Source organism: Corythoichthys intestinalis, chromosome 22 (assembly GCF_030265065.1).
Source record: "Corythoichthys intestinalis isolate RoL2023-P3 chromosome 22, ASM3026506v1, whole genome shotgun sequence".
Taxonomy (NCBI): Eukaryota; Metazoa; Chordata; class Actinopteri; order Syngnathiformes; family Syngnathidae; genus Corythoichthys; species Corythoichthys intestinalis.
The window spans coordinates 21,262,187-21,288,215 of NC_080416.1; the positions used below are offsets into that span (position 1 = coordinate 21,262,187).

Here is a 26,029-nt window from a genome sequence, read left to right on the forward strand (position 1 = left end):
TTTGCAGAGAATAGAAGAATTCACTGGTAAGGACACTTTTTTACATTATCAGCAAATAGCAGGATAATAATATCATGTGAAAAAATATATATGGGACTGACAGAAATAAAGATATCAGTAGGCCAGTAAACCAAGTGTGTCCAGCTGCACTAAAGTGCCTGATGTGAGTGACAACTGAGGAAAGCACAGTGGCGGATGTGAAATAATGAGCAGTGTCAAAGTGACCAGACCTTATGCTTCTCTGTGAACATGCTCAATGTGCACAGCTGTTACAGGTGGAAAACATTTACACACTAATAGGAACTGCAGGGACCGGTGCTCCTGGATAATTTATCCCATCTCCTGCGCATGGCATATTTAAGCTGCCCTAACAGAAAACACATAGGCTATATTATTTTTAACTGTCCCAAGATGTTATAACATATGTTTTATTTCTATAATAAATCAACCATGCAAGGATGCATACTGTGCTTTTTATAAGCGAAATCACTCAGAAATGAATATTTTATGAGAGCCAGGACAAGAAGGAACTAGAATGTTTCACTATGTAAAACCCTTTGGAAGGGCAAAATCATATATTATGGCCGTCCTTGTTTTAGTGACAGAATAACGATATTAAATAAGCACATGTTGTCATATTGTAAAATGTCAAACTATGTCTTATTTATATCAAATATAGTGCTTTGTCACATCTTGTATTATTTGTTGGCAATTATCAACGGCATTGGTGTTCTTGTGGGCGGGGTTTAGTCAATTAATGGTAAATAAATGCCACAGCTCATGTTGAACCCATATAATCATTGATTTTCTAATTCAAACTCTTCATCTTAAATACTGTGGTGTCCACGATGGATGAGTGAAGTCTGACCTAAAATAAACAGTCATTAGAAGTTTGCTGGGCGCACCATCATAGTTGCCATGGTAGCCATTAGATTTGGTCCTTTCCAATAGTACCACTTAATGCCATTGTACCGAATCACGCTGGATGAGTTGGGGTAATATACGCCGTTCAGGTTGGATGGTCCGCAAGCCTCAAACCACCACCCTGGGGAGGAAACAGAATAATTCAAGTACTAAGATTCTTACTGTAGTCTATCCTGAAATGTGTAGCTCGCAACTTAAATGTACAATACGTTGACATTGACATAAATAGTAAAGATGCACCGATACCAGTATAGGCTGATCTGGCCCGAAATGGTGGTATCGGTATCTGCGAGTACCAACAAAGAGGGCGCTAATACTAATTACCGGTCCAGTATTATAACACTTGACCGCAGCCTTTTTTTCTCCTGACGCTCGCTACACTCTGTTGTGTGATGAAACGTGATCACTTTGCATGCCAAGCAGCTATCGCTATTGGTCTGCTTCAGACCAATGAGAGCAGGCCAATAGCCGCTCTTAACCAATGCCGAGGTGGCATTTCATATGGAGAAAAAAAAAACAAAGTAATAGAGGAAAATGTCGGCGGTCTGGAAATATTTCAGTTTATAATATCAGTCGCGTACAATGACTGCATGCAAGATTTGCAGCCTGAGTGTTTAGAGAGTGGAGTTAAATTGGTCAGTTTCATTACCTCAAACTTGATACTGTATAACATTTGAAGACGAAACATGTGAACGAACATAAAGAGTTTGAGGCTGCAACAGCAGGACTGCTATCCAGAGGAAGGGGGCTGGACCGAAGCAACAATCTCTGGTCAGTTCAGATCGTCTACTTTACTTTTATTGTCTTTTACTGCAAAAAAATGCCACAGTAATTTGAGACCTGTTTCAAAAGTAGGGTTGCCACCTTTCAGAAATATAAATAAGGGACGCTCCCCTCGCGCCCAATGCTGTACAGGCGATGGGAAAAAAAAAAGGTACAACCCCATAAATGTATCTATTTATATGAATTCCATATTGGTTCAATAGGGCGGGTGGCAAGCCTATTCAAAAGTAGAAGTAAGCCAAGCTAAGTGGCTAAGTGTGTGTTGCTGCTGGTGCACAAAGAGGGAGGCTAATGGAGAGACAGGACGCTGTGGTCAATTATGATTACTTATAATTTCATGAAAGTTGCACTATTTGGCCTTTGAGAGCCAAAACTCAGGGTTTAAAAAGTTTATTAATTATTCTTTTGTAGTATTTTTACTTTTTTTACTGTTGGGCTAGTATTATACATGTTTTAATTTCACGAATCTAGCACTATTTTGGTCTTTGAGAGCCAAAGGTTTATTTAAATATTGTTACCAAAACCAGGTATGCAATAAAAAGGCCGATAATGCACAGCCAGGTATCGGGGCGAAAAAATATGTATCGGTGCAACACTAATAAATATGGTGAGTAACTTTGCCTCCTCTGCAATTTAACAAGATATGTTTACAAAATGAGACATCTACAGGTGTTTTGTACAGGATGAGTGAAGTTTCGGACCTCCAGAAGCAAGCTGTGCGCACTTGCAGGTGCAGCGGTCGTTGTCTCTGTCCTTGGTGCTGAATTGAGTTCCGCTGTGGGCCATGCTGTTGGTTCGTCCTGCTGTGCCGCTAAAGCCCTCAACATGGAGGCTGGATTAGGAAGAGTTGAAAAGAAGACTGTAAACTGGAGTCAGCCAAATGCTGAATTGCTTCAATTTTAAATAATGCAGCCCATTATTTTGCTTCAAGTATTAGTCTGTTTATACATATATACAGGTAGTCCGCACATTAAGACGTACCTGACTTAGGTGATTTCGACTTTACGATGCAGGAGTCTCGTCCGCCATTCTGTCTCCAGTCGTTTTTTATTTTTTTTTATTTTTATTTTTTAAATTCGCGCAAACAGTACCTAGTTCTTGCCATGTCAGGATCTCATCCTTCCCCAGCAGCATCGCTGCCATCCTGTAGTTCCTGGCAGCATCAGGTCTAAGGATGGGAACTGATATGATTTTTACGATTCTGATATCGATATTGCTTAACTATTCGATTTTTTTATCGATTCTGATATCGATATTGCTTAACGATTCGATTTTTTATCGATTCTCTTGTTGATCTTGTATGAGGTTCTGGGTTCAATATGTTTAGTATTTCATTCGCCTTGGGGTGTCGGTTAGAACACAAGGAGCTGGGAGTGGAGTTGGTCTTTGGCCCTTTTAATCCAACTTGGCAACAGGCACAACTATATACAGGCAATGGCACTTGATATGAGAATCACTCAATGAGCAGATGAGAGCATACGTGGAAAAATTTTGACGTATTTGTATGTGTGTGGAAGAAGACTGGAATGTGTGGGTATATGTGTGGTTCTGAAAGGACAGAAAATTATATCATATTAGTGCTGATGCAATAAACAATGCCACTTGACTGTAGAGCAGTCGATAACACACATACATGACTTGCACAGTACAATGAACAGAAAGGTAGGGGGCGCGAGTGCGCGCGCACAACCCGGAAGCACGCTGCCTGCACGTGAGTCATCTTGGCCATAAAAGTGGTGAAAACTAAGCACTTTACACTCTTATGGATGTACAACATCATCTTAAGATGCTAAACTAACACATTCCCTCTTCACAAAAATGTTCAACGCAAATATAATGTAAACAACGCTCTCCTTGACGCAGCGAGGACGAGCGGGAGCAACCAGCCGACATAACAGTAAAAAAGTGAAACGGTCGCGCTGATAACGGCTCTAACTTATCATAAAAACTTGATGACATGCAGAGGAAATACTTACATTGGTTCATGGACGCACACAGATTAACACTTCATCGCACACATCTCAACAGGTGGCCGCACTCTGCTCAAAATGCGCACCTTACGCCTATTCTCGGTCCCAGAATACGCAGTGCTTGTGACGTAGGACAATAACAGGAAGTAACTGACTGATTGCTATGGAAACGAACGCATGCCTAAGGAACCTTTCTAACAGGAGTATTAAAATTGCTAATAAAATCGTTTAGGATTATTTTAGACGCATATATGTTGTCTTTTTCTTATAGAGTATTCGCCGAGGAATACGATAGACCCATTAATAGACTTTTTTGGAAAAATCACCATTTCTTTAAGTAGTCTCATGAACAATGACCTGGCCTGTGAAAATCAATGCAATGTCACTCGGCGACAACTCTTTAGTTAATACTCAGTGAGTGGTCCCTCTTTAGGTAACCATGTAGTCTTACTTACTTAATTGAATCGTACTGGTTGGATTGAATCTATGAGAGAATCATTAGATAAACTGACAAACGATTCCATGGAATTCAGCCACACAGAACTGGTTCTCGATTCCCATCCCAAATCAGATCCCACTTCATTGCTCTCATGCTGCTGCTGCTTTTCCCCTGGCGCCATCTTCTCTTGCGAGTCCCAATCTGTTTTTTTGAGTTCAAACGGCGGGCTCACGTGAAGAGAGGCAAGACTGGCGACCTGAGCGGCCATGATATACCCCCTCTCGCGCCTCCCTACTCTTTCCACGGCACCTTCTCTAGCAAGGCGACTCACTCGCTAGTAAAGCCTGAATAGTAACTGCATTTAACAAAACGTACCTCACAGCATCTTTGTTTTTTTGTTTTTTTACTTTATTTTATTAATATGATTTTTAATATATGTTTTTGGACAGTTATTTTGAGGTTTAGGGGTTATTTCGGGGTAGTTAAAGGATTAATTCTGACTTATGCAGAAATTTGCGTTACAGCACCAGTCTAGGAAAGGAATTTGCAATCCAGGGACTACTTGTATATATGTTTGTGGTGGTGGTGGTTGTGGGGTATATGTAAAATTAAGAGTGTGACAATATCTCGATACAGCGATATATCGCGATATTTTGCAACCCGATGGGTTATCGATATGCTCCCGCCAAGTATCGATACTTTTATTTAACATATTGGCCATACAATGGAGTACGGATGCTGTAAACTGCTCAATGTTTGTTGAGCAATTCCTTGGCGGTCCACTAGGGGCGCTCAGAAGTGGCGGTGAGGGTAAAGTGCGCACAAGTTGTCTAGAGAAGGAGAGGTAGCTCCAAGTGGGTTGAAAAAATAAAAAAGCTCCGTGAGAACGGTGGAGGAAAAAATGAGAAAAATACTGCTACAAATCACACATGGGGACACATTTTAGATTTTACACCAACAAGATAGGAAGTAAGGTGAACAAGGACTTTGCTGTATGCAAGAATTGTCTAAGAAAAATAAGTTTCACTGGGAGCTGGTGACGTAGTGGACAACGGAGTTTGTGAGCTTCGCTTTCATCACTTGAGGTAAGAAAGTTTTGCAATGTAATTGACTTTTTAATTTACATGTATTATTTTGATGACATTTGATGTTGAATGATATAAAATAAACCAGGACCCTAAACTGGATGAAAATGAATATCGAACAAGCCCACATGAATTTACCGATTTATTTGATATTATTTCAGAACCACTTTCCATCTAGTTTACTACACAAACTGTTATTACTGTCATTTTGATACAATAGGCTATAAAAATGGTTTGAATAGGTTCCAAGATATATAAATTGATGTGCATGATAATTAATGTAGCCTACATATTAAAAATAGGTATTTATTGAATTTTTAATTTCTATACATTCAATTCATATATTTTTTTAATTCAATACTTCCAACACAAAAAAAAAATCAGGATTTCAACTCAAACACTATGAAGTAGCTAATATTTTTTGTTTTATTTTGTCGTTTTTAAGGTGAGGAAGACTGACTGAGCAAGTCTGACATCTTAAATGCTGAAGCAGATGGCGGAAGTGCTCAAACCAAGCAACAAAGGTCATATACAAAGAAAAGACCCACCAATTTTATCATTGCCCCACTCCAAGCTCAACTGCTGACACCTACGGCACTTTTTATTTATTTATTTATTTTTTAAAGATTTAAAACTTTAAAGAAATTAAGGGTGCCCGTCATCATGATCTCTCAAAGTGATATCAGTGGTCGTGGTTTGTTTCCTCTATATAAGCAGGGGCACAATTTGCAGTAGATTTATATTTTACAGCAATGTTGCACAGAAAAGGTGTCACTGTTTAATAAATGACTTAAACAGTATTTTTTCTAATTTTTTTTTTTTTTTTAATCGTTTCAACAGTTGTATCGTAGAATTTCATGTATCCAATTTCTGACCAATATATCGATAATCGCTGTATCGTGATATAATCGTTATCGTGAGCCTTGTATCGCGAATCGTATCGTATCGTGAGGTCCCCTGAGGTTCCCACTCCTATGTAAAATATCTTTGAAACTGGACAGAGCCATGGTTCTGTTGACATTTGGTCCTGTTCATCAAAGGATTTGCCCACATGAAGTTCCCAATTTTTGATGTGTTTCCTTAAATCCTAGTCAATTTGATCAATTTGTAGACATACTGTGAAAGATCTGGAGCCGTTTGCCACGAAACCAAACCCCAAATATTTGTAATCATTTTTTTCTCCATTGGGCGCTGGCTAGAAACTATCTGCTGATAACTTAAGTCATTTTCATTCAGCATGCATGCTTTTGTATAGTTGTGTCTGTGTCACTGTTGCTTTGAAGAGTGCAGACCGAGGAGATCAGACGTGCTGTCTGCTCAGACTTCCTTCTCATTAGTAAAGGATTCCCACCTCAACTATGTGACCTCCCCTGTAGCACAGTGCAAACTGTGGGAGCTAAATAAAGAAAGTGCAGCCCGAATTTGTATGTTTTCAAAACTAGTTTTTAAAATAAGTTAATGCATCATTAATAGTCAGTTGGTTAAATATCATGAGTCACCCCAATATGAGTCACCCCATGTGTGGAACTAATCCATAAAATTCAATTCCTCAAGTACTTAACAAAAGTCTCATGAGCTTCATTTCACACATCAGCCTCTGGGCTAAATTGTGAGATGCACACTTTTATGATGCTAATTATGTGGAACAAACTAAACCAAATGGAATTATGTGCACTACCGCCGATCTCTAAAAGAACACACCCACGTGTGATTATGGCTTATCGTTTCACAGAGAATCCTTCTTCATGAACTCTCACAAACAAATCACTTTGAAATTGATGTGAAACATAAACCATGTTTGTCATTTGGATATCAGCTCTGAAGACATTGGTGTGCACACAAGGATACGGTAATTTTGTTAAGCTGTTTTTTTTTTTTTTGGCATTGTGGTTGCTACCAATCTCATGTGTTACCTGTTAAACATGCCTGTGTGATTTTTAAGGTAGCAAAACAAATCCACTTATGTGTTGTTTCTCTCAAAAATGTTTGAAAAAGCCTGAGAGTATGTTTTCTGTTTGAGGATACACAATCTCACCAAAGGAAGAATTATGAGGAACTGTTATCTGCTGTGATACTTTGAGCTTATCTCCAGCAGGAAGCCTTGTTGTTGTTGTTGTTTTTTTTTTTAAATAATAGAAGCCTCATGACAAACACTTGGATGCAAAAGAGAGGTATTAATTTTAGATCTATTATTGTCACTTCTCAATGAAGTACAGAGCTTAATTAGGTTAGATTTATTTAGGGTTTCCTTTTCATCACGCCATACACAGTAATTGCCTCTGGGAATGTTATGTCATTATTTCAACACTCAATACTTGTTATCATTGGAAAGAACAAAAAGAAGTATCACCTATAATTGTGGTCCTCCCCATCTATGTAGAAGTGTTTATAGTGTGAGTAGGCCTCTTGCCCATCTCTGTCCTTCAACTGGACATGCAGGCTATATTCCCCAGATCTCGTCAGTTTATGGATGATGTCATTTCCGAGCCAGTGTTCCCCAGAAGGCTCTCCGAATCCCTGGATCAGTCACAAATACAAAGAATCTACTGAGAGGCGGTTTGCCAAAGATCTGCCAAGCGTGTTTGCAGTTAATAAGATAATGTAACTAAACAGTCATTTCATCATTCAGATGGCAGGATAATTTGGGAAGCAGAATACTCAGTTCTGGAAGTTGCCTTAGAGATGAGTCAGTTGAGACTTAAATTGGCCTTATGATTCCTCAGCACTTCAATAATTGTTTTATGGGTACTGTAGAAGCTCTTACTCACTTTTTAATGGGAAACAAATGAGCATAATGTTAATGATGATGCTGATGAAGAAAAATGTATGATGTATGAATGCATTAAAGCTGTTTTGAAAAGCACCAGACTGATCACTTTTTTGCCAGTTTTTACCGTAATCTCAACTGACTGTGAATCAGTCACATAGCAGAATTAGACTAGATGTATTTGAAACTGTATTTGCAACGAAAATATTTTTTCAACGAACACTTATTCATGACGTTTACAAGACGATAACGAGCTAAAAATGCGAATTGGGAGACTAAAACATAATGAGACAAATGCCAGTTTTTGTCTGACTAGAACCAGACGAAAATGTGCAGTAGTTTCCGTCACATGTTCACAGTGTGTGACATTTAATGTGTGGTTAGTAGAGGTGTGCAAAATTTCCGATTCTTAGATTATTCGCGATTCGGCCGTGGAAGATTCGAGAACGATTCACAAACATCCAAATTCCGATTATTGAAATATGCCAAGTAAAGCGGAAGTACAACACACTCAGCGCGCCGCGCGGTCTTCGGGACGGAACAGAGCAGGAGTAGCTAAACATGCTTCTCATTAACCGGCCCCTCGGGTAATGCCAACGCTCAACTCACGGCTCTAGCTCAACTCATGCCACGAGATAAAAAAACACAACAACATACCTGACTGCTGCCGAAAAGCTGCTACAAGTACAGCTAAACTACATAATGTTACGGTAGATATCATTTATATAGGACAAGATGGATTATAGACTCGGTAGCGGTAGCAGCACATCTGCAAAAAGCTAGATGCGGGCGTTAGTAAACGGCCGCCATCTTAAAGCAGTAAACTTCCCTGCAATGCTGTTGTAGCGAACCTTCCAAGCAAACCTAATTAACTTTTTATCTAAAATACTCCTAAATCGCTAAAATATTGGCTTGAATCTATCTTTAAAATAGTTTTAAAACTTTCACATGTCAAAAGTAGACAAAATGGAAAAAATGGAATAACGGGAGCAATTTTAACAACTTTAACAGTTGATTCACAACATTAAATTAATTGAATGTAGTTTAAAGCTGCTGATACAGAATGGGGACTTAGTTTTTTTATTTAATGTTATTTTTGTATATTTGTTTACTGCTATATGTTAACTTGATACTGAAATAGTAGTTTGGTTTAGCCTGAGAGTATTTTTGAACAATTTTGGAACTAATGTACAAAACTTTATTAATAAAAAAAAAAAAAAAGGAGGGGGGTGCATCAATAATCGTTTTATAATTGAATTGGAGCCTCTGAATCGTAATCGAATCGTTAGGTGCCCAAAGATTCCCAGCTCTAGTGGTTAGCCTGCGTCAGTGTCTGGTTGTGTCACGCACTGCGCCCCGACTCTTTTCCCGACTCACCAGTGTGTCGTCTCCAGGTTCCATGAAGGCTTGCACGCACAGTAAGATTTGATTTCTTGGCCAAGAGCATGCAATGTTGGTTTAGCCTTTAAAGAGCAGCTGAAGAGCTTTTCAGATTTCAGTGTAATTTTACAAATACAAACTTTGGACGAGTTCGTCAAAACAACAATGTCATTTTTAACGTCTAACTGCAAGGATAATTTGCATTTTTTTAGGTTTTGTGCACTCCGTTAATAGTCCCTTCCCAGACCCGGAAGTGTGACGTAAATTCCTCAACGCAAAAGAAGACTATCCACAGCGAGCATAGCAACAACAACGATATCAGTGATATTTCCACCAAAAGTAAACATTCAGGATGGATCTTTCATGACGCTAACAATGGAAAAGGCTCCCAGGAAAGATTATCTACAATTAATCCCTACATGTTTGAACCCGAGGCGTCAGATGATGACGATTTACTCGGCACAGGAGACGTTGGTGATAACGCCGGTTGGGAGGTCTACAATTCACAAAAAAAGTGGTAGGCATCTAGCATCGTGATTTTTCTTTGAACCTTTCTTTCCTCAGTCATTGTGTGATATAATTATCAGTAATTGCAAAAACAGACCAGTCGTTATATAGATCTATTAATAAATATGCAATAAATATCCAACCGGTCAGCTGTCTTATGACAGGAAAGCAACAACAACAACAAAAACAGGTCACGATCAAGTAATACACTTATCAAATTGTCAGTAAGGGTCTAGTGACGTTGTACCCTCCTAGATTTTTAAAGCTGTACTTTGTTAGGGCTCCCTGGTTGGAGGCTGGAGGCCAAACAGGGGAACGATGACAGCAGCGACCCATCGCAATCAGCCGCCTTCATAAGCCTGCTCATCGTTGCTGCTTGTCGCCAGACCAACACTTTCGGCATTCCCGTCAGTCACATCCAGCAATCAGGTGTTTCTCATATTGTATCACATCCGGCTGATTTAACTTCTTGTTCCATCCCAGGATTCCCCGTGCCTGATCCCCAGCTTTACCGTCACCTGATTGACCGCCTATCAACTTTTGACAGCTACGACCCCTCGTGCATGTGCGCTGCTCCGAGCGTCTTGCGCACTTAAATGTTGCATTCTAGCGCAGTTATTTTCTTTGTCTGCTTTGGGGTCCATTTCCCAGCGCACCCTAACATCGTCGCTGAAATGTTTTAAACAAAGGCGCGATTGAGGACCCGGGGAGGAGTTCTTCTGCTTGACTCTCACAAAAGATGCAAATCCTTGCAGAAGAAGGGTTTGTTTGGCCACTCATAGTCTCGTGCCTTCATGTGAGCAATTCATCACTACACATCAAGATGGAATGACTAACCCCGCGAGTAAAACGCAGAAAATGTTTGCAATATATGGTGAGGATAGCGTGGTGCTATAATTTCGTATTGGAGTGCTTTGTATTGGAGTGCTTGCAAGGTCTTGAGGAAATGATGTCATCAGGTAGCAGCCGGCAGCGAAACACGTTCCTCGTTGCTAAGGTGTTGCTGTGGCAGTAACTCAAAACTTATGCAGTCAATTAAAAAAAAAAAAAATTGGGTAATGTAAGTTTTGAGACAGCGAATGACGCATTAGGGCCAATTTAACAGAGTAAAATGCTCATCCAAAAAGCTCTTCAGCTGCCCTTTAAAGGTCTGAGCTGAGTGATCATCACACACTAAAAGTAACTTGTAGTGTTAGCATAGCATTCGCGTTAGCATTAGACTAATGCTAAGAGCGAGCGTCCTCTTAAACTCTCAGACATTTTTTTTTTTTATTTATAGTTCGTGGTGTCTAGTTGGGTATAATTAATTGAAAATAATGTACTGTTTTCCTGCTGAGTGTGTATTATCACCAAGTTGGCTTTTTCCTTGCAAATAGACGCTACAATATGTGCTTGTATGTCAGTGTTCATTTGAAATAGTTGAAAAACTTTTTTCAGTAAATGTCGACTAAAACTAGATTTAAATTAGTCTTGAGTTTTCGTCAAAATAACTAGACGAAGGCAAACACATTTTGAGATGACTAAAATATGACTAGACTAATAAGTATTATTGTCCAAAAGACAAAGACTAACACGAAAATTAAAAGGGCTGCCAAAACAACACGGGTTTGAAAACTACAAATGGTTGATTATTTATGAAATATTGTCACTATGCAAGTTATACCTTGTCTACAGATGGAATTTTGATAATATGCCATGCACATAGCTATTCAATTTGACCTGTTTGGTAAGGTAAAATATGGTATCCAAACTAACATTATGTTCCTAATGATGTTACTGTCTGGCATGTTGCCACATCGTGGCCAAGGCTCTTTTGTGAAAAGAATGAATTTCAATGAGACTAGCTCTTAAAAAAATAATGAAATAAAGTTTGAAAAGCATTGGCAGCTGTAGAATAAGCTTTTATAATTAGAGGGGAAAATGGGCTTTCTAAGCACCACAGTTGATTTAAGTTAAGAGAATGTGTTTTAAAATTGCTTTGACAAGCAGCACAATGCAAATATGATTAAACTTCCTGCTTTAAAGGAGACTAATTTAAAAGACTTAGAGTTGTTTAAATAACACAACATCTTTGTTGGATACTTAAAGGACCGTGAATATAAGACCCACTGTCATTCCACACCATGTAATGTTTGGTATTGACGTGACAGCTTTACAGCCTCCACATTAAGGGATTCTTCAACTTTGGAATTTGTTCAGACTTACTGCCAAGTCATTGGCTAAGGAAGATGAGTTGGTAGTGGTCATGTTAATGAAAAAAGTGAGGTGGAAATACAAAATAAATGGCTAAAAGATGCATTTTGAGAAACAGGCAGATAGCCAAAGATTTGCTTGCTACATTCAACACTTGCTGCGTGACTGCAGCAATAAAATTTAAAGATTGGAAATACAGTGTCTCAATAAGCACTGATTTGACCTTTCAAGTATGGAAATCTAACTCATTAAAAAATAAACCTGGGCCTTTTTTTTTAATATAAACAATGAAAACAAATACTCTTATCGTAGGAAACAACTTATTGGCCTGAATTTCTTATTGGTCTCATTGTTTCAATGGTGGCCAGTCTGAGGCAGGAGGAACTACTGTATGTATAGTAGATTAGGTTTAAGAGTCCAGTTTCATTCATCATATGACCCGCAATCCCGGGTGCAACAGTTGAGAGATATTGATTGCAGTCAGTGGGATTTGGAGCAGGGACCTGGATCAAATAAAATATGTTATCTGCCACCAACAGAGCCTCTGTGCTCCCATGCTTCAACTGGGGCCAAATATTTACCATCCAGTTGTAAAAATATTGTTCTTGAAGGATTTTCATGTGTTTTTTTTCTCTCGCTCTCCTTCCATCATCATCCATCACTAATGTCACAGCATTTCCCTGCCTCTGGTGTCAGTCTATATTGAGGAAAATGTTTAATTAAAAAATAAAAATAAAAAAATAGTCTGTTAAATAATGTTTGATTTAGGGGGATATGGAAATTAAAGAGTCTTAAAGAAAATACACAAAAAGGATACGCAAACTTTTTGTTTTTTCATTGAAGGAATTATATAAAATTGGCAAATGCTGGATGTCTATCAATGTTTTCAATATCATGTTTCAGTAGTAGATTTGTGCTAAGCTAGTATGATATCATAAACCAAGCATTGTCTTGAAATGCATCACCAAACAAATTATGTATAGGTCTTTTCTTGCATGCATTGTATGGCAGCGCATGTTTGGATGTGTGGGAGTTTGACAGCTAGGGGGAGCAGGAACAGGTGCAATAACATGGGAATTGGGGGGAAAACAGAGGGACTGCCAAAGATAACAACCACAGGTCACTTGGGATCACACACTATGGCTGCAATCCCGCAACCCGGCATTCTATAGTACATACAGTATAGAGTGGTATGAAAAAGTATCTCAACCTTTTGGAATTTCTCACATTTCTGCATAATATCACCATCAGATGTGATCTGGTCTTTGTCAAAATCACACAGATGAAAAAACTGTATTCTTTAACTAAAAGCACCAAAACATTCATAGGCTTTCATATTTTAATGAGGATAGTAAGCCAGCAATGACAGAAGAGGGAAAAATAAGTATGTGAAGCATCATATTTAAAATTTTGTGGCCCCCACTTTGGCAGCAATATCTTCAACCAGACACTTCTTGTAGCTGCAGATCAGTCTGGCATATCGATCAGGACTAATCTTGGCCCAGTCTTCTCTACAAAACGCTGTAGTTCAGTCATATTCCTGGGATGTCTGGCATGAATCGCTGTCTTTAGGTCATGCCACAGCATCTCAATGGGGTTCAAGTGTGGACTTTGACTTGGCCACCCCAGAACGTTTATTTTGTTCTATGAAACCATTCTGAAGTTGATTTACTTCTGTGTTTTGGATCATTGACTTGTTGCAGCATCCATCCTCTTTTTAGCTTCAACTGTCTGACAGACGGCCTCAGGTTTTCCTGCAAAACATCCTGATAAACTTTTGAATTCATTCTTCCATTAATGATTGAAAATTGTCCAGGTCCTCAGGCAGCAAAACAGCTCCAAATCATCATGCTCCCTCCACCATGCTTCACCGTGGGAATGAGGTGTTGATGTTGGTGAGCTGTTCCTTTTTTCCTCCACACATGACGTTGTGTGATTCTCCCAAACAATTCAACCTTTGTTTCATCATCACACAAAATATTTTGCCAAAACTTCTGTGGAGTGTCCAAGTGCCTTTTTGCGAACATTAAATGAGCAACAATGGTTTTTTTTAGACAGCAGTGGCTTCCTCCGTGGAGTCCTGCCATGAACACTATGACTGTGTCAGTGCTTTCTGTAAGTCTTTAACGGACACTCTAGGGTTCTTTTTTCACCTCTCTGAGTATTCTGCGCTAAACTCTTGGCGTCATCTTTGGTGGATGGCCACCCCTTGGGAGAGAAGCAACAGTGCCAAACTCTCTCCATTTGTAGTCTACTTCTCTGATTGTCGATTGAACATCCAGACTTTTAGAGATGGTTTTGTACCCTGTCCCAGCTTTTTACAAATCCACAATCGTTGATTGCTGGTCTTCTGACAGCTCTTTTGACCGAGCACATCAGACAATGCTTCTCATCAAGACAATTCTTACTAGGTGTGTGTTTTATAGTGGGCAGGGAAGCTTTAAACCTCTCATTAGTGATTGGGCACACACCTGACTTAAATTGTTTGGTAAACATTGGTTTCAATTGCTCTTTAAGTGTCCATATGCAGAGTGCTCGCTTACCTGTTTTTCCCCCTTCTGTCATTGTTTGCATGCTATCCTTATTAAAATATGGAAACCTATGAATGTTTGGGTGGTTTAAATTAAGCAGACACTGTTTTACATCTGTGTGATTTTGGCAAAAGGTTCAGATACTTTTTCATACCACTGTATATAAAAATAGCAATTGCTGGATGTCTATTAATGTTAACGATATCATGTTTCAGTAGTAGCTTTGTGTTAGGCTTGTATGATGTCATAAACCAAGCATTGACTTGAAACATATCACTAAACTAATCATGTATGGGTCATTGCTTGTATGCATTGTACGGCAGTGTGTGTTTGGATGGGTGGGAGTTTGACAGCTAAGGGGAGCAGGAGCAGGTGCAATAACATGGGAGTTGGGGGAAAACACAGGGACTGCCAAAGATAACAACCACAGGTCATTTGGGATCAAACACTATGGCGGCAATCCCACAACCCGGCTTGCCATTGTACATATAATTTGTTAGTGATGCACCCTACCCTCTGCTGGACCCACCAATTTGTAGTCCTTCCATCCACGATGAAAATCAACAGAACCATTTCGGCGATGCTGGAAGACTGTCCACCCTCCACCTTTGGTCACCATATCACAGAAAACCTCCAAAAATGAAGCAAATTACATTATGATTGGAGGAGTAATGCTATAAACAAGTTTCCGAGGTACTTCCGCTTTAGTTACGAATGTCTGCTAGCAGCTTCTGTTTTAGAATTTCTCCATCCAAAACAACAGTGGAGCTTGGGTAACATTACTCATCAAAATCCCATAAAAAGACAATTTGGAAATACCACATCCATCTGCCATCATCACGACAGGGGAGGACATGTTCATGAAGGCAGATGGGGAACCAAGCTCGTGCCGCTACAAAGACCGTAGCTATGTTGCTGCGTTGTTATGGAAGGTATGTTCTTCCTATCCCTGCATTTTCATGTGTCCCATGCTCAAAACATACTAAAGCTAAAATCTTCCTCATGAAACGACTTGTTGTCTTTGATGTTGTTTTAATGATGATGATTATAATTATGATAAGGTTTAATATTATTTACTACAACTAGTGTACTCCTGTGGCTTCAACACATGCTATATGCTGCTAGCCTGTTGCTAATCAGTGCATGTAGAATGGCATACTTATGTAAACGCATAAATGCATAAATTTTTGGTTTCTTTTGTTTAGGTGGAAAACGCTGTTGGGCAAGGGAAGACAAATTGATGTGCCTCACAACAACACTTACTGTATGCCGATGGACATATATTAAGACTACGTGCATTCTAATTTGATGAGGCAATGCTCGGCTTATGCTCCACCTTCGTTAATATTTTTATAATAATTTTATAAATTGTGATTTATTGACCTGTTTTGCACATGCACTAATCGTTTTGGATTCAAGAAATGGAATAATGCTGTCCAAATGTTTTTAAAAATTGTGATTTATTTACCTGTTTTGCACATCCACTAATCGTTTTGGATTCAAGCAATGGGATCATGCTGTCCAAATGTTTTATTGCGATCAATATCTGCAATAAAAAAGAATGACGTACTATTTTTGTTTGTTATGTTATGTACCTACCATGTAGTATTTCCTTGTAACAACAAAATCCGTGTCAGCCCTTCTGCATTCTGCAAATGTAATATTATTTGTAATTTCACCTCATTTTGGTCACTCAAGTATCCGACGTATTAATCTACACCTCACGTCAATACAGGCTGACAGGTTGTTATAATTTTGTTCACGAATGATCAACGAAGTGTTAAGAACAATCATACAATCTTTTAGGTACATCATTAGGTTCAAATCACATCCTTAACTTCTTGTCCGTAGCTGGTTTTGATTTACGGCGTATGGCGAGGTAAATCCACAATGGCGCTCGTCAAATCTTTCCACTTCAAACTACATATAGGCGCTTCCAGGGGTTCAAGCACAGCACAGAACGTTACGGAGTGTCACCTACGTCGTGCTGAATCTATTTTTGGAGATTCCACGGGTTCCCCAGGTTTGATTTTAAAGTTTTTAACTTTGTCAGCACTGCTTACTTTTTTCTAAACCGGAAGTTCATAGCAGACATTTTCCACAATTGCGCTGCCCAGATTTCGCTCAGGAAAACTTGTCTAAACACTGCAACACCTTAGCTATTTCGCAGCCAGCCTTCAAACCTACTGACAATATGTCCAGTTTCTTAATTGATGAACAACTCAATTAAAATGTGTTAGTTTGAAATCATTCCTGTTGTCAAGAGCTTTATTGATGCAATCGCGCTGTAGTTACTCACTGTTATTGAGACACTAATTTTTCACTATTGGAAAATTGTCCAACTGAGAACTCTGAATCTCTGGAAAATAGAACAACGTTGTATCCGGCTCACTTTACTGATGCTCCACTTTATTGAAACCGCCCCACTTGCCAGCCTCATTCATGGCATAGATTGAAAGCAGCAATGATTTGTGGTGTAATAACTTCCATCACTGGGAACTAACATTGGCCCCTGTTGACAGGAAACACATGGCACAACAACCTAACACCTGGTTTCTTTGCCCGCAGGGGTTGAAAAGGAAGAATAGGGAACCCCCCCCCCCCCCCCAAAAAAAAAAAAAAAAAAAAAAAAGAGAAGCTGTGGAGAAGGTGGTAGCCAGAAAACTTAAGTAAAACTGATGAATAAAAAATGTTGCTATCTTGAGACCAGACAGTGAGGACATCAGACTTGAATCCTAACCAGGAGGGTTTTTGCTGCTGGAGAAAGCCACGGTCGAATTAACAAGGGCTTGTTACTCTAGTGCACTGACAGCTCGCGCCCAAGTTATTCTGACATCGCATTCACAACCACACATATCCTCACCGCAGAGCCTTTGGGGACAAATAACAAGGCACAAAAACAGCATGGCATTTCTGCCAACATATACTCCATATTACACTTTTACAGAAAAAATAGGCTGTCACACTCATTTAGGTGATATTTACTAGAGAAAATCAATGACCTTTAAAGTTGCACTACCTTGACAGAGTGGGTGGAGTTATCGAGGCGTATGCTGTATGTCCCACTTGCTGTTTGTCCAGAATGCAGAATGTCTGCACAGTCCCTAAAACTAGGTGACTCCTGTTTGGGCACATGGGAGATTTCTGTAGGGGTGCAGGGGAACAATTTTCAGTATTATATGTACTCATAAACTGTATTGCGTTTACATGTCATAGTTTAGTGTCAGATTTCTTCTGAATTACAAAAACTGCTGTGTAAAGTTTTCTGCACACCCTGTTGCTTTTGAATCAGAAATAGTACAACTATTCGTACTGTGCATACAATATTGATACAATATTTGTCTCTTACCATTGCAGTGATTGACCAAAGCTTGTAGCTGCTCAACTGTATCGGCAAGGCGAGTTTGCTGTCTTTGTAGCAATGTGTTGTTGAAAGTTGCACTGCCGAGTTCGCCCTGGAGCTGGCTGACTAGTCCACTCTGTCTTTGCATCAGTTCCCGCAACTGCTGCTTTTCTCTTTGCAAGCTCTGCAGCTCCGTCCTATAATGAGCCTCCAGCGCTAACAGCCTCTGTTCGAGAAAACTCAAGAGAGGAATGTAAAATTTCAGTATGGTGTGCTGTTAGGCATGTATTTTTTTTCTAGCTTGCATTTTATAATGTAGCCATGTTTTTCATTGGGATAAAACAGATGAAAAATAAGGCAGTTGTTAAAACTAATAATAAGTTACCTCAATAATAGTTGACATCACATAACATCGTGGACGTGGTCTTCATATGTATAAAACAGCGGTTTTATAGATTTTTCACCTCATTTCACTAATAAAATTATGTTTATACCAGAGCTGTCAAACGATCAAAAATTTTAATCGAGTTAATTACAGCTTAGAAATTATTAATTAATCGTAATTAATCACAGTTCAGGCGGCACGGTGGCTGAGTGGTTAGCACGTCTGCCTCACAGTTCTGAGATCAAGGGTTCAATCCCGGGCTTCGGCCTTCCTGTGTGGAGTTTGCATGTTCTCCCCGTGCCTGCGTGGGTTTCCTCCGGGAACTCCGGTTTCCTCCCACATCCCAAAAACATGCATGGTAGGCTGATTGAACACTCTAAATTGTCCGTAGGTGTGAGCGTGTGCGTGAATGGTTGTGTGTCTCCTTGTGCCCTGCGATTGGCTGGCAACCAATTCAGGGTGTCCCCTGCCTACTGCCCGAAGTTAGCTGGGATAGGCTCCAGCACCTCCGTGACCCTCGTGAGGAATAAGCGGCATGGAAAATGAATGAATGAATGAATAATCACAGTTCAAACCATCTATATAATATGCCATATTTTTCTGTAAATTATTGTTGGAATGGAAAGATAAGACACAAGACGGATATATACATTCAACATACGGTACATAAGTATTGTATTTGTTTATTATTACAAATCAACAAGATGGCATTAACATTATTAACATTCTGTTAAAGCGATCCATGAATAGAAAGACTTGTAGTTCTTAAAAGATAAATGTTAGTACAAGTCATAGAAATTTTATATCAAAACCCCTCTTAATGTTTTCGTTTTAATAAAATTTGTAAAGTTTTCAATCAAAAAATAAACTAGTAGCTTGCCATTGTTGATGTCAATAATTACACAATGCTCATGGTGCTGAAACCCATAAAATCAGTCGCACCCAAGAGCCAGCAGAGGGCGACAAAACACCAAAAAACACAAGTAACAAGTGGAAATGACACTGTGCTGTCATTTTAATCTGTTTGAGCGGGACATGTGCGTTAAATGTGTCAAATATTTTAACGTGATTATTTTTAAAAAATGATTAGCCCCCGTTAATGCGGTAATTTTGACAGCCCTAGTTTATACTGTCACCGCTGTAGCAATTTCTACTGAATCACCATACAGTCATGTGAAAAAATTAGGACACCCTACGGAAGCCTGTGTGTTTTCTAACATATTTGGTCATTTGGATATTTAATATCAATTTTAACGAATCTTGAGAAATTCAAGTAATAGAACTAAACAATTAAAACAGAAAGAAAGATTTTTCATAACTTTCTGTAAAAAGTATTTTTAAATAAATGCAATTTCTGTTGAGGAATAAATTAGGACACCCCCATATTCAATCCCACTTAAAATGGCTAAAATCGCACAGATGTATATCACATCAGGGACTCATGATTAGAACGTCATTGCCCAGTGTTTTGAAGGAGGTTTGCCTTATTTAAACCTCACATTTAGTTTGGTGTGCTGACTGTTGAAGTGAGAGAAAACACCATGGTGAGTTCAAAGGAGCTGTCCGAGGCCTTCAGAAAGAAGATTGTAGACACTTATGAGCCTGGTAAGGGATATCAAAAGATCTCAAAATAATATAAAATCAGCCATTCCACTGTCCGGAAAATAGTCTAAAAGTGGAGGACATTCAAAACAACTGCCAACAGGCCCAGGTCTGGCCGTCCAAGCAAGTTTACCCCCAGAGCAGCCCACTAGATGTTAAAAGAAGTCTCCAAAAACGCAAAAATGTCATCACAGGACCTACAGCAGGCTCTCGCTACTGTTGGTGTGAAAGTCCATGCCTCAACAATCAGAAAGAGAGTTCACATTTTTAACCTTCATTGGAGCTGTGGAAGGAGGAAACATTTGCTCTCCAAGAAGAACATGAAGGCCACACTGAAGTTTGCCAGAGTGAATGTAGACAAAGACCGGGACTTCTGGAATAATGTTCTTTGGACAGATGAATCTAAAACTGAATTATTTGGACACCAAAACAAAGGACATGTTTCGCGTAAACCCAATACAGCATTCCAGGAAAATAACTTAATACCAACTGTGAAGCATGGAGGTGGAAGTGTCATGGTTTGGGGGTGCTTTGCTACAGTAGGACCTGGCCAGCTCACCATCATATAATCCACCATGAATTCTATCGTGTATCAGAGGGTGCTTGAGGAACATGTGAGATCATATGTGAAAAAATTAAAGCAAAACTGGACCCTGCAACATGACAATGACCAAAAACATACCATGAAATCCACCAAAGACTGGCTGAAAAGAAAGAAATGGAGAGTCCTGGAATGGCCGAGTCAAAGCCCAGATCTTAATCCCACTGAGATGCTGTGGAGTGACTTGAGACGAGCTGAGGCAAACTTTCTTCAGACCTATGTCAAAAACTGGTATTTGGCTACAAAAAGCATCTCACTGAAGTTATTTAAGCCAAAGGGGGTAACACTAGCCATTAGGTAGTAGGGTGTCCTAACTTTGTCCCCAATTAGAATATGCATTTTTGTTGATATATTTGTTTTAATGATTAAAACAATGTTAATTTTTGTTGTTTTCGTGCAATTACATCATTTTCTTTTCCAGAGGTATACAGTAGAAAAACAAGATCAGACCTTGATATGTGAACATTTCTTAATAAAGAACTGAATATTTAATAGGGTGTCTTAATTTTTTCACATGACTGTAAGGGCAAAACAATAGTCAGATGAGTACTGTATATACTTCAGTACAGTGACACTCCCAACAATGGTGTGTTCACTCATGAACATAGATTTATTTGATAATTAATGATGTAATAAAACAGAGGGGCCTAAAAAGCAGAGAAGGGCAAGAAGAAACAACTGTAGCAGGTGGGAATGTGAAGGTGCTGGAATCTCACAGTGATATTTATTGAAAAAGACGGATTGGAACCATCCCACTTGGCCAAAAACACCCACGTCTTATTATCCTGATTGCTTTTTTTGTTTTGTTTTGTTTTGTTTTGTTTTCTTCTGTCCCCCCATAACCCCTTCCTGCTCACTGCTTTCTACTAATAAATGAGGCATGTTGAATGATCACAATGGGAGTATGTCATACTCCCATGTGATGCATTAAAACTGTTCAGACCAATTGGACACTCAGATTTCGATTCTCTCTGTGTCAGGCAGCTGAACAGGACAGGTTAAAAAAGAAAAAAATATATATATTATGCTGATTGCTGACCTGCCTGTAACCCATTCTGACCAAAATGTGACCTCATATTCCTGTGTTTCTAGTAAGAAGAATAGGAAACCCCTCCTAGTCAGCACTGCCTTTTTATTGCATGCACATTTCCACCAGCTCACACAATGCATATTATACTGTCAGGGCTATGTTTGGTTAGATTGGACTTGGTTTATTCCGATAGCCTCCTCAGTTGTAGTATGATAAATAATAGCCTGACACACATGCACGTACACTAATATACAATTATATAAAACTTAAAACAACAACAACAACATGAGAGACAAAACAAAATATCTCCATTGTCTTTGAAATGCTGATTTAAAAATGCATTATACCGTTGTGATTGTCACCTGAGGGGTTATTTAACTACTTTTTGTAACAGATGAGTCAATTCAGAGCTGTGGGATGAAGAGATTATATCAAAACGGTTTAAAATGCAGTTCTTCTTCATACAGACTATTAAAACTAAAAAATAAATAAATAACATTCAAACAAACCTAAACTCTGAAGGCCCAGCACTGTCAATATACCTTATTCATATTTTTTAGCACATACGTGTGGTCACCTGTTTTTTTCAGCAAGATGTGAGATCTCCTGAGTCTGAAGGAGTATGCGTTTCTCCAGGCGGTTATTAAAAAGTGAGTACTCCAACAGCTGGATCTCCAGGCGACTCGTTTGGTTTAACACCTACAATGTGTAGAGAAAAAAAAAGTATATTGTAAAATTAAACCCTAAATATTGAATGAGAAATCAAATATTTTTAATTTCTCTTGCTATGCTTTTAACAGTTTTTGCCTCTCATTCATTTTAGATGTAGTTCCTTTGTCTAACACTAGATGGGGGCTGTCTAATAAGATTGATGGTGTTCAAAATTGACAAGAGAAGAAGAATGAAAACAGGAAGTATCTTTTTATCCAGGTAAATGTTAAAAAAATATTGCATCTAACAATCACTTTAATTAAGCAATTACTTTTGTTTGATTTCATAAGGTACATCTTGGCCAATAATACTGATGTATATTGTAAGACGATTTTTTTGTTTGATGAAAGACTTAAATGGGGCAGTGTTTCCCCTAGGATTTTTTGAAGCTGTGGTGGTGGGCTGCATCGGAGTCGGACAGCCTCACCATGTCGTGCCACAGCGAAATTTTTTTTCTTCATTTTTTCCCCCAAGAAGAACCATAACAAAGATATATTTGAAATATTTCATTAGCCAGGCTAATGTTGTACCTCTCAGCTACAGTACATGTATGTAAAATGCGTAGCTGATTACAGCTACGTTACCCGATGTACTAATGCGACTTTTTTTCTCGTGGCAATAGTACGACTTACATCTCGTAGTGACTCAGGGTTGGCAACCCAAACTGTTGAAAGAGCCATATTTGACCCCCAAAAAAACACAAAAAAAACTGATACAGTATGTCTGGAGCCACAAAAAATTAAAAGCCTTTTACAAGCCTTATAATTATCGATACTAGCTATATTAGCCTACTATAGAAATACGTAATTAGCCTTCATGATTAAATGTTTGTTTTCCCTGCAGTGGATCCTATAGAGAATGACGCACCACGTGACTACTCTGTTGTACTATGCCACCACAAGTTTAACTTCATTACAATATTAATGAATTGAAAGAATGTTTGTGTCATGTTTGTCCTCCTAGAAATCCTATTAAAACAAAAAAATATATTTCCCTCCCCCATCTTTTTCCATTAAAAAAAAAAAAAAAAAAAGCTCCGAAGCATCGCTAAAGAGCCGCATGCGGCCCGAGAGCCGCGGGTTGCAGACCACCGTCGTAGTCCTCCTTTTTCCTTTTATTTGACCCTCATAAGTACTACATTACCACAACAATAACAGTCCTTCTGTCAACTGACCCATTTAGAGCACTGGGGGAATTCTAATAGCCGTGTAAAGAGTTTTACTTGATTCGGTGAGAAGGTGAATAGTTTTTTCCCCGTTGTTCGTAAACTAAATTTCCACACAAAGGCACGTCGAGGTACCATTAACTTAGCAAGGAGAGGTATGAGAGTCATTTTTCGAGTGTCCCAGAGCTCGCGAAATTTGGGTGGGGAAGCGCATTTATCAAAGTTTCGTCAGCCGTAATTGTATGAAGTTGGCGCGCCGGTGTTGTGCCGAAAAATAGCCACTCCACGTGAAATGTCCCCCCTGACGGGAGCGCCCACACGTCACTCGTACAAACAGCCTTTTCTTACCAATCGATGGACACAGAAACGACGTTCTTGTACCGTGAATATGTATCATTTTACTCTGCTTGAACTGATAAATCGTTTACTGTGACCAACGCTCTGAAAATAGAGCAAGGCTTTATTTTGGGCCCCGCCTCTCCGCAGTCTCTCAGCGCAAGTTAGTCAAAGTTTGCTTTCCGTCCAAGACGGCCGTCCACCGCTCACTTTCGCCGAAAAGTCCGATCCAAATTATTGTAATGCCCCGGATATGGGCAAGAAGGAGAGAAGTCTGTATTTGCTTACCCACTTTATTGTGGTAACAATAATAAAGAAAAACAATAACAAAATAACAGCGGGCTGCTACGACATGCGACCGCTATCTCTCGCTATCTCGCTCGTTCTCCCATTCTTCCTACTCGTTCCCCTTGCGTCTCTTAAGGGGGGGCCTGCATAGTTACGAACATTAGGCTACAATACACAATGAATAGGTGTCCGCTGAACTCCTCCCACTCGGCTGCCGCTAGTTTGAAGCGGCCTTAAAAATTTTTTTATTTATTTAAATAAATAAATAAAATACATCTCATTTGCCAGGCGTGGCGGCTTTCATTTTAGTGTGGCGGTGCGCCACAATCTGTTGAATATAGGGGAATCCCTGTGGGGGTTTTCTATATTTTTCTATATTAATATTACTGTAGTAGTGATTGAATTCATGTTTCCCAATGGGCTCACCTGAGTTTCAATATCAGTCAGTTTGCGAGTCTGCTCTGCTGACTGACTTAGGAGGTTGGTTCCTATCTCTAGCATGGCGGCTGTCTGGCTGTGCATGGTGCTTCTCTTGATTTCCTCCATGCCGGCGCGAAGATTCTCCTTGATGTCGTTTTCCAGCTGAGAAAAGAAACAATTTCCAAATAACAATGTCCCATTTCATTGATAGAGTAATGGTGCACCGTAGAGTACAGTGGTATGAAAAAGTATCTAAACCTTTTGGAATTTCTCACATTTCTTCATAAAATAACCATCAAATGTGATGTGATCTTTGTCAAAATCACACAGATAAAAATACAGTGTCTGCTTTAACTAAAACCACCCAAACATTTATAGGTTTTCGTTCTTTAATGAGGATAGCATGCAAACAATGACAGAAGGGGGAAATATAAGTAAGTGAACCCTCTGCCTAAGGAGACAAAGAGCAATTGAAACCAATTTTTCCCAAACAATTTAAGTCAGGTGTGTGCCCAATCACTGATGAGTGGTTTAAAGCCCCACTATAAAACACACACCTAGTCAAAATTGTCTTGATGAGAAACATTGTCGGATGTGCATCATGCATGGCTCGGTCAAAAGAGCTGTCCGAAGACCTGTGATCAAAGATTGTTGGTTTGAAGCTGGAAAAGGATATAAAACCCTCTCTAAAAGTCTGGATGTTCATCAATCGACAGCCAGAGAAGTTGTCTACAAATGGAGAGAGTTTGGCACTGTTGCTTCTCTCCCAAGGAGTGGCCGTCCACCAAAGATGACGCCAAGAGTTCAGTGCAGAATACTCAGAGACATAGAAGACCCCTAGAGTGTCTGCTAAAGACTTAAAGAAATAACTGGTACAGTCCAATATTTCTGTGCACACATCAATTGTATGTAAAACTATGGCCAAGAATGGTGTTCATGGGAGGACTCCACGGAGGAAGCCACTGCTGTCTAAAAAAAAAAAAAGCTTGTTTAATTTTCGCAAAAAGGCACTTGGACACTCCACAGAAGTTTTGGCAAAATATTTTGTCGACTGATAAAACCAATTTGGGAGTAATACACAACATCATCTGTGGCGGAAAAATGGAACAGCTAACCAACATCAACACCGCATCCCCACCGTGAAGCATGGTGGAGGGCACATCATGATTTGGGACTGTTTTGCTGCCTTAGGGCTTGGACAACTTGCAATCATTAATGGAAGAATGAATTCAAAAGTTTATCAGGATGTGTTGCAGGACAACCTGAGGCCCTCTGTCAGACAGTTGAAGTTAAAAAGAGGATGGATGCTGCAACAAGACAATGATCCAAAACACAGAAGTCAATAAACTTCAGAATGGTTTCAGAAGAATAAAATTCAGTTTGTGGAGTGGCCACTTCAAAGTCCAGACTTGAACGCCATTGAAATGCTGTGGCGTGACCTAGAGACAGCGATTCATGCCAGACGTCCCAGGAATCTGACTGAACTACAGCAGTTTTATAGAGAAGAATGGGCCAAGATTAGTCCTGATCGATGTGCCAGACTGATCTGCAGCTGTGCAAATATGAGAA

At 39.3% G+C, this 26,029-nt stretch overlaps 1 protein-coding gene across 1 annotated transcript in view; it reads right to left on the reverse strand.

The window, feature by feature from the left end:
* Nucleotides 1-475: 475 nt before the first annotated feature.
* Nucleotides 476-26,029, reverse strand: part of angpt2b (angiopoietin 2b) — a 31,816-nt gene continuing 6,262 nt past the window's right edge. Inside the window, exons 2-9 of the mRNA XM_057828775.1 lie at nucleotides 24,467-24,622; nucleotides 22,118-22,239; nucleotides 17,929-18,161; nucleotides 17,599-17,723; nucleotides 15,109-15,210; nucleotides 7,552-7,718; nucleotides 2,409-2,539; nucleotides 476-1,045 (exon numbers count right to left, since the gene is read on the reverse strand). Coding sequence (XP_057684758.1) covers nucleotides 885-1,045; nucleotides 2,409-2,539; nucleotides 7,552-7,718; nucleotides 15,109-15,210; nucleotides 17,599-17,723; nucleotides 17,929-18,161; nucleotides 22,118-22,239; nucleotides 24,467-24,622 — 1,197 coding nt within the window. The 3' untranslated portion in view covers nucleotides 476-884. The remainder of the gene's footprint in view (nucleotides 1,046-2,408; nucleotides 2,540-7,551; nucleotides 7,719-15,108; nucleotides 15,211-17,598; nucleotides 17,724-17,928; nucleotides 18,162-22,117; nucleotides 22,240-24,466; nucleotides 24,623-26,029) is intronic.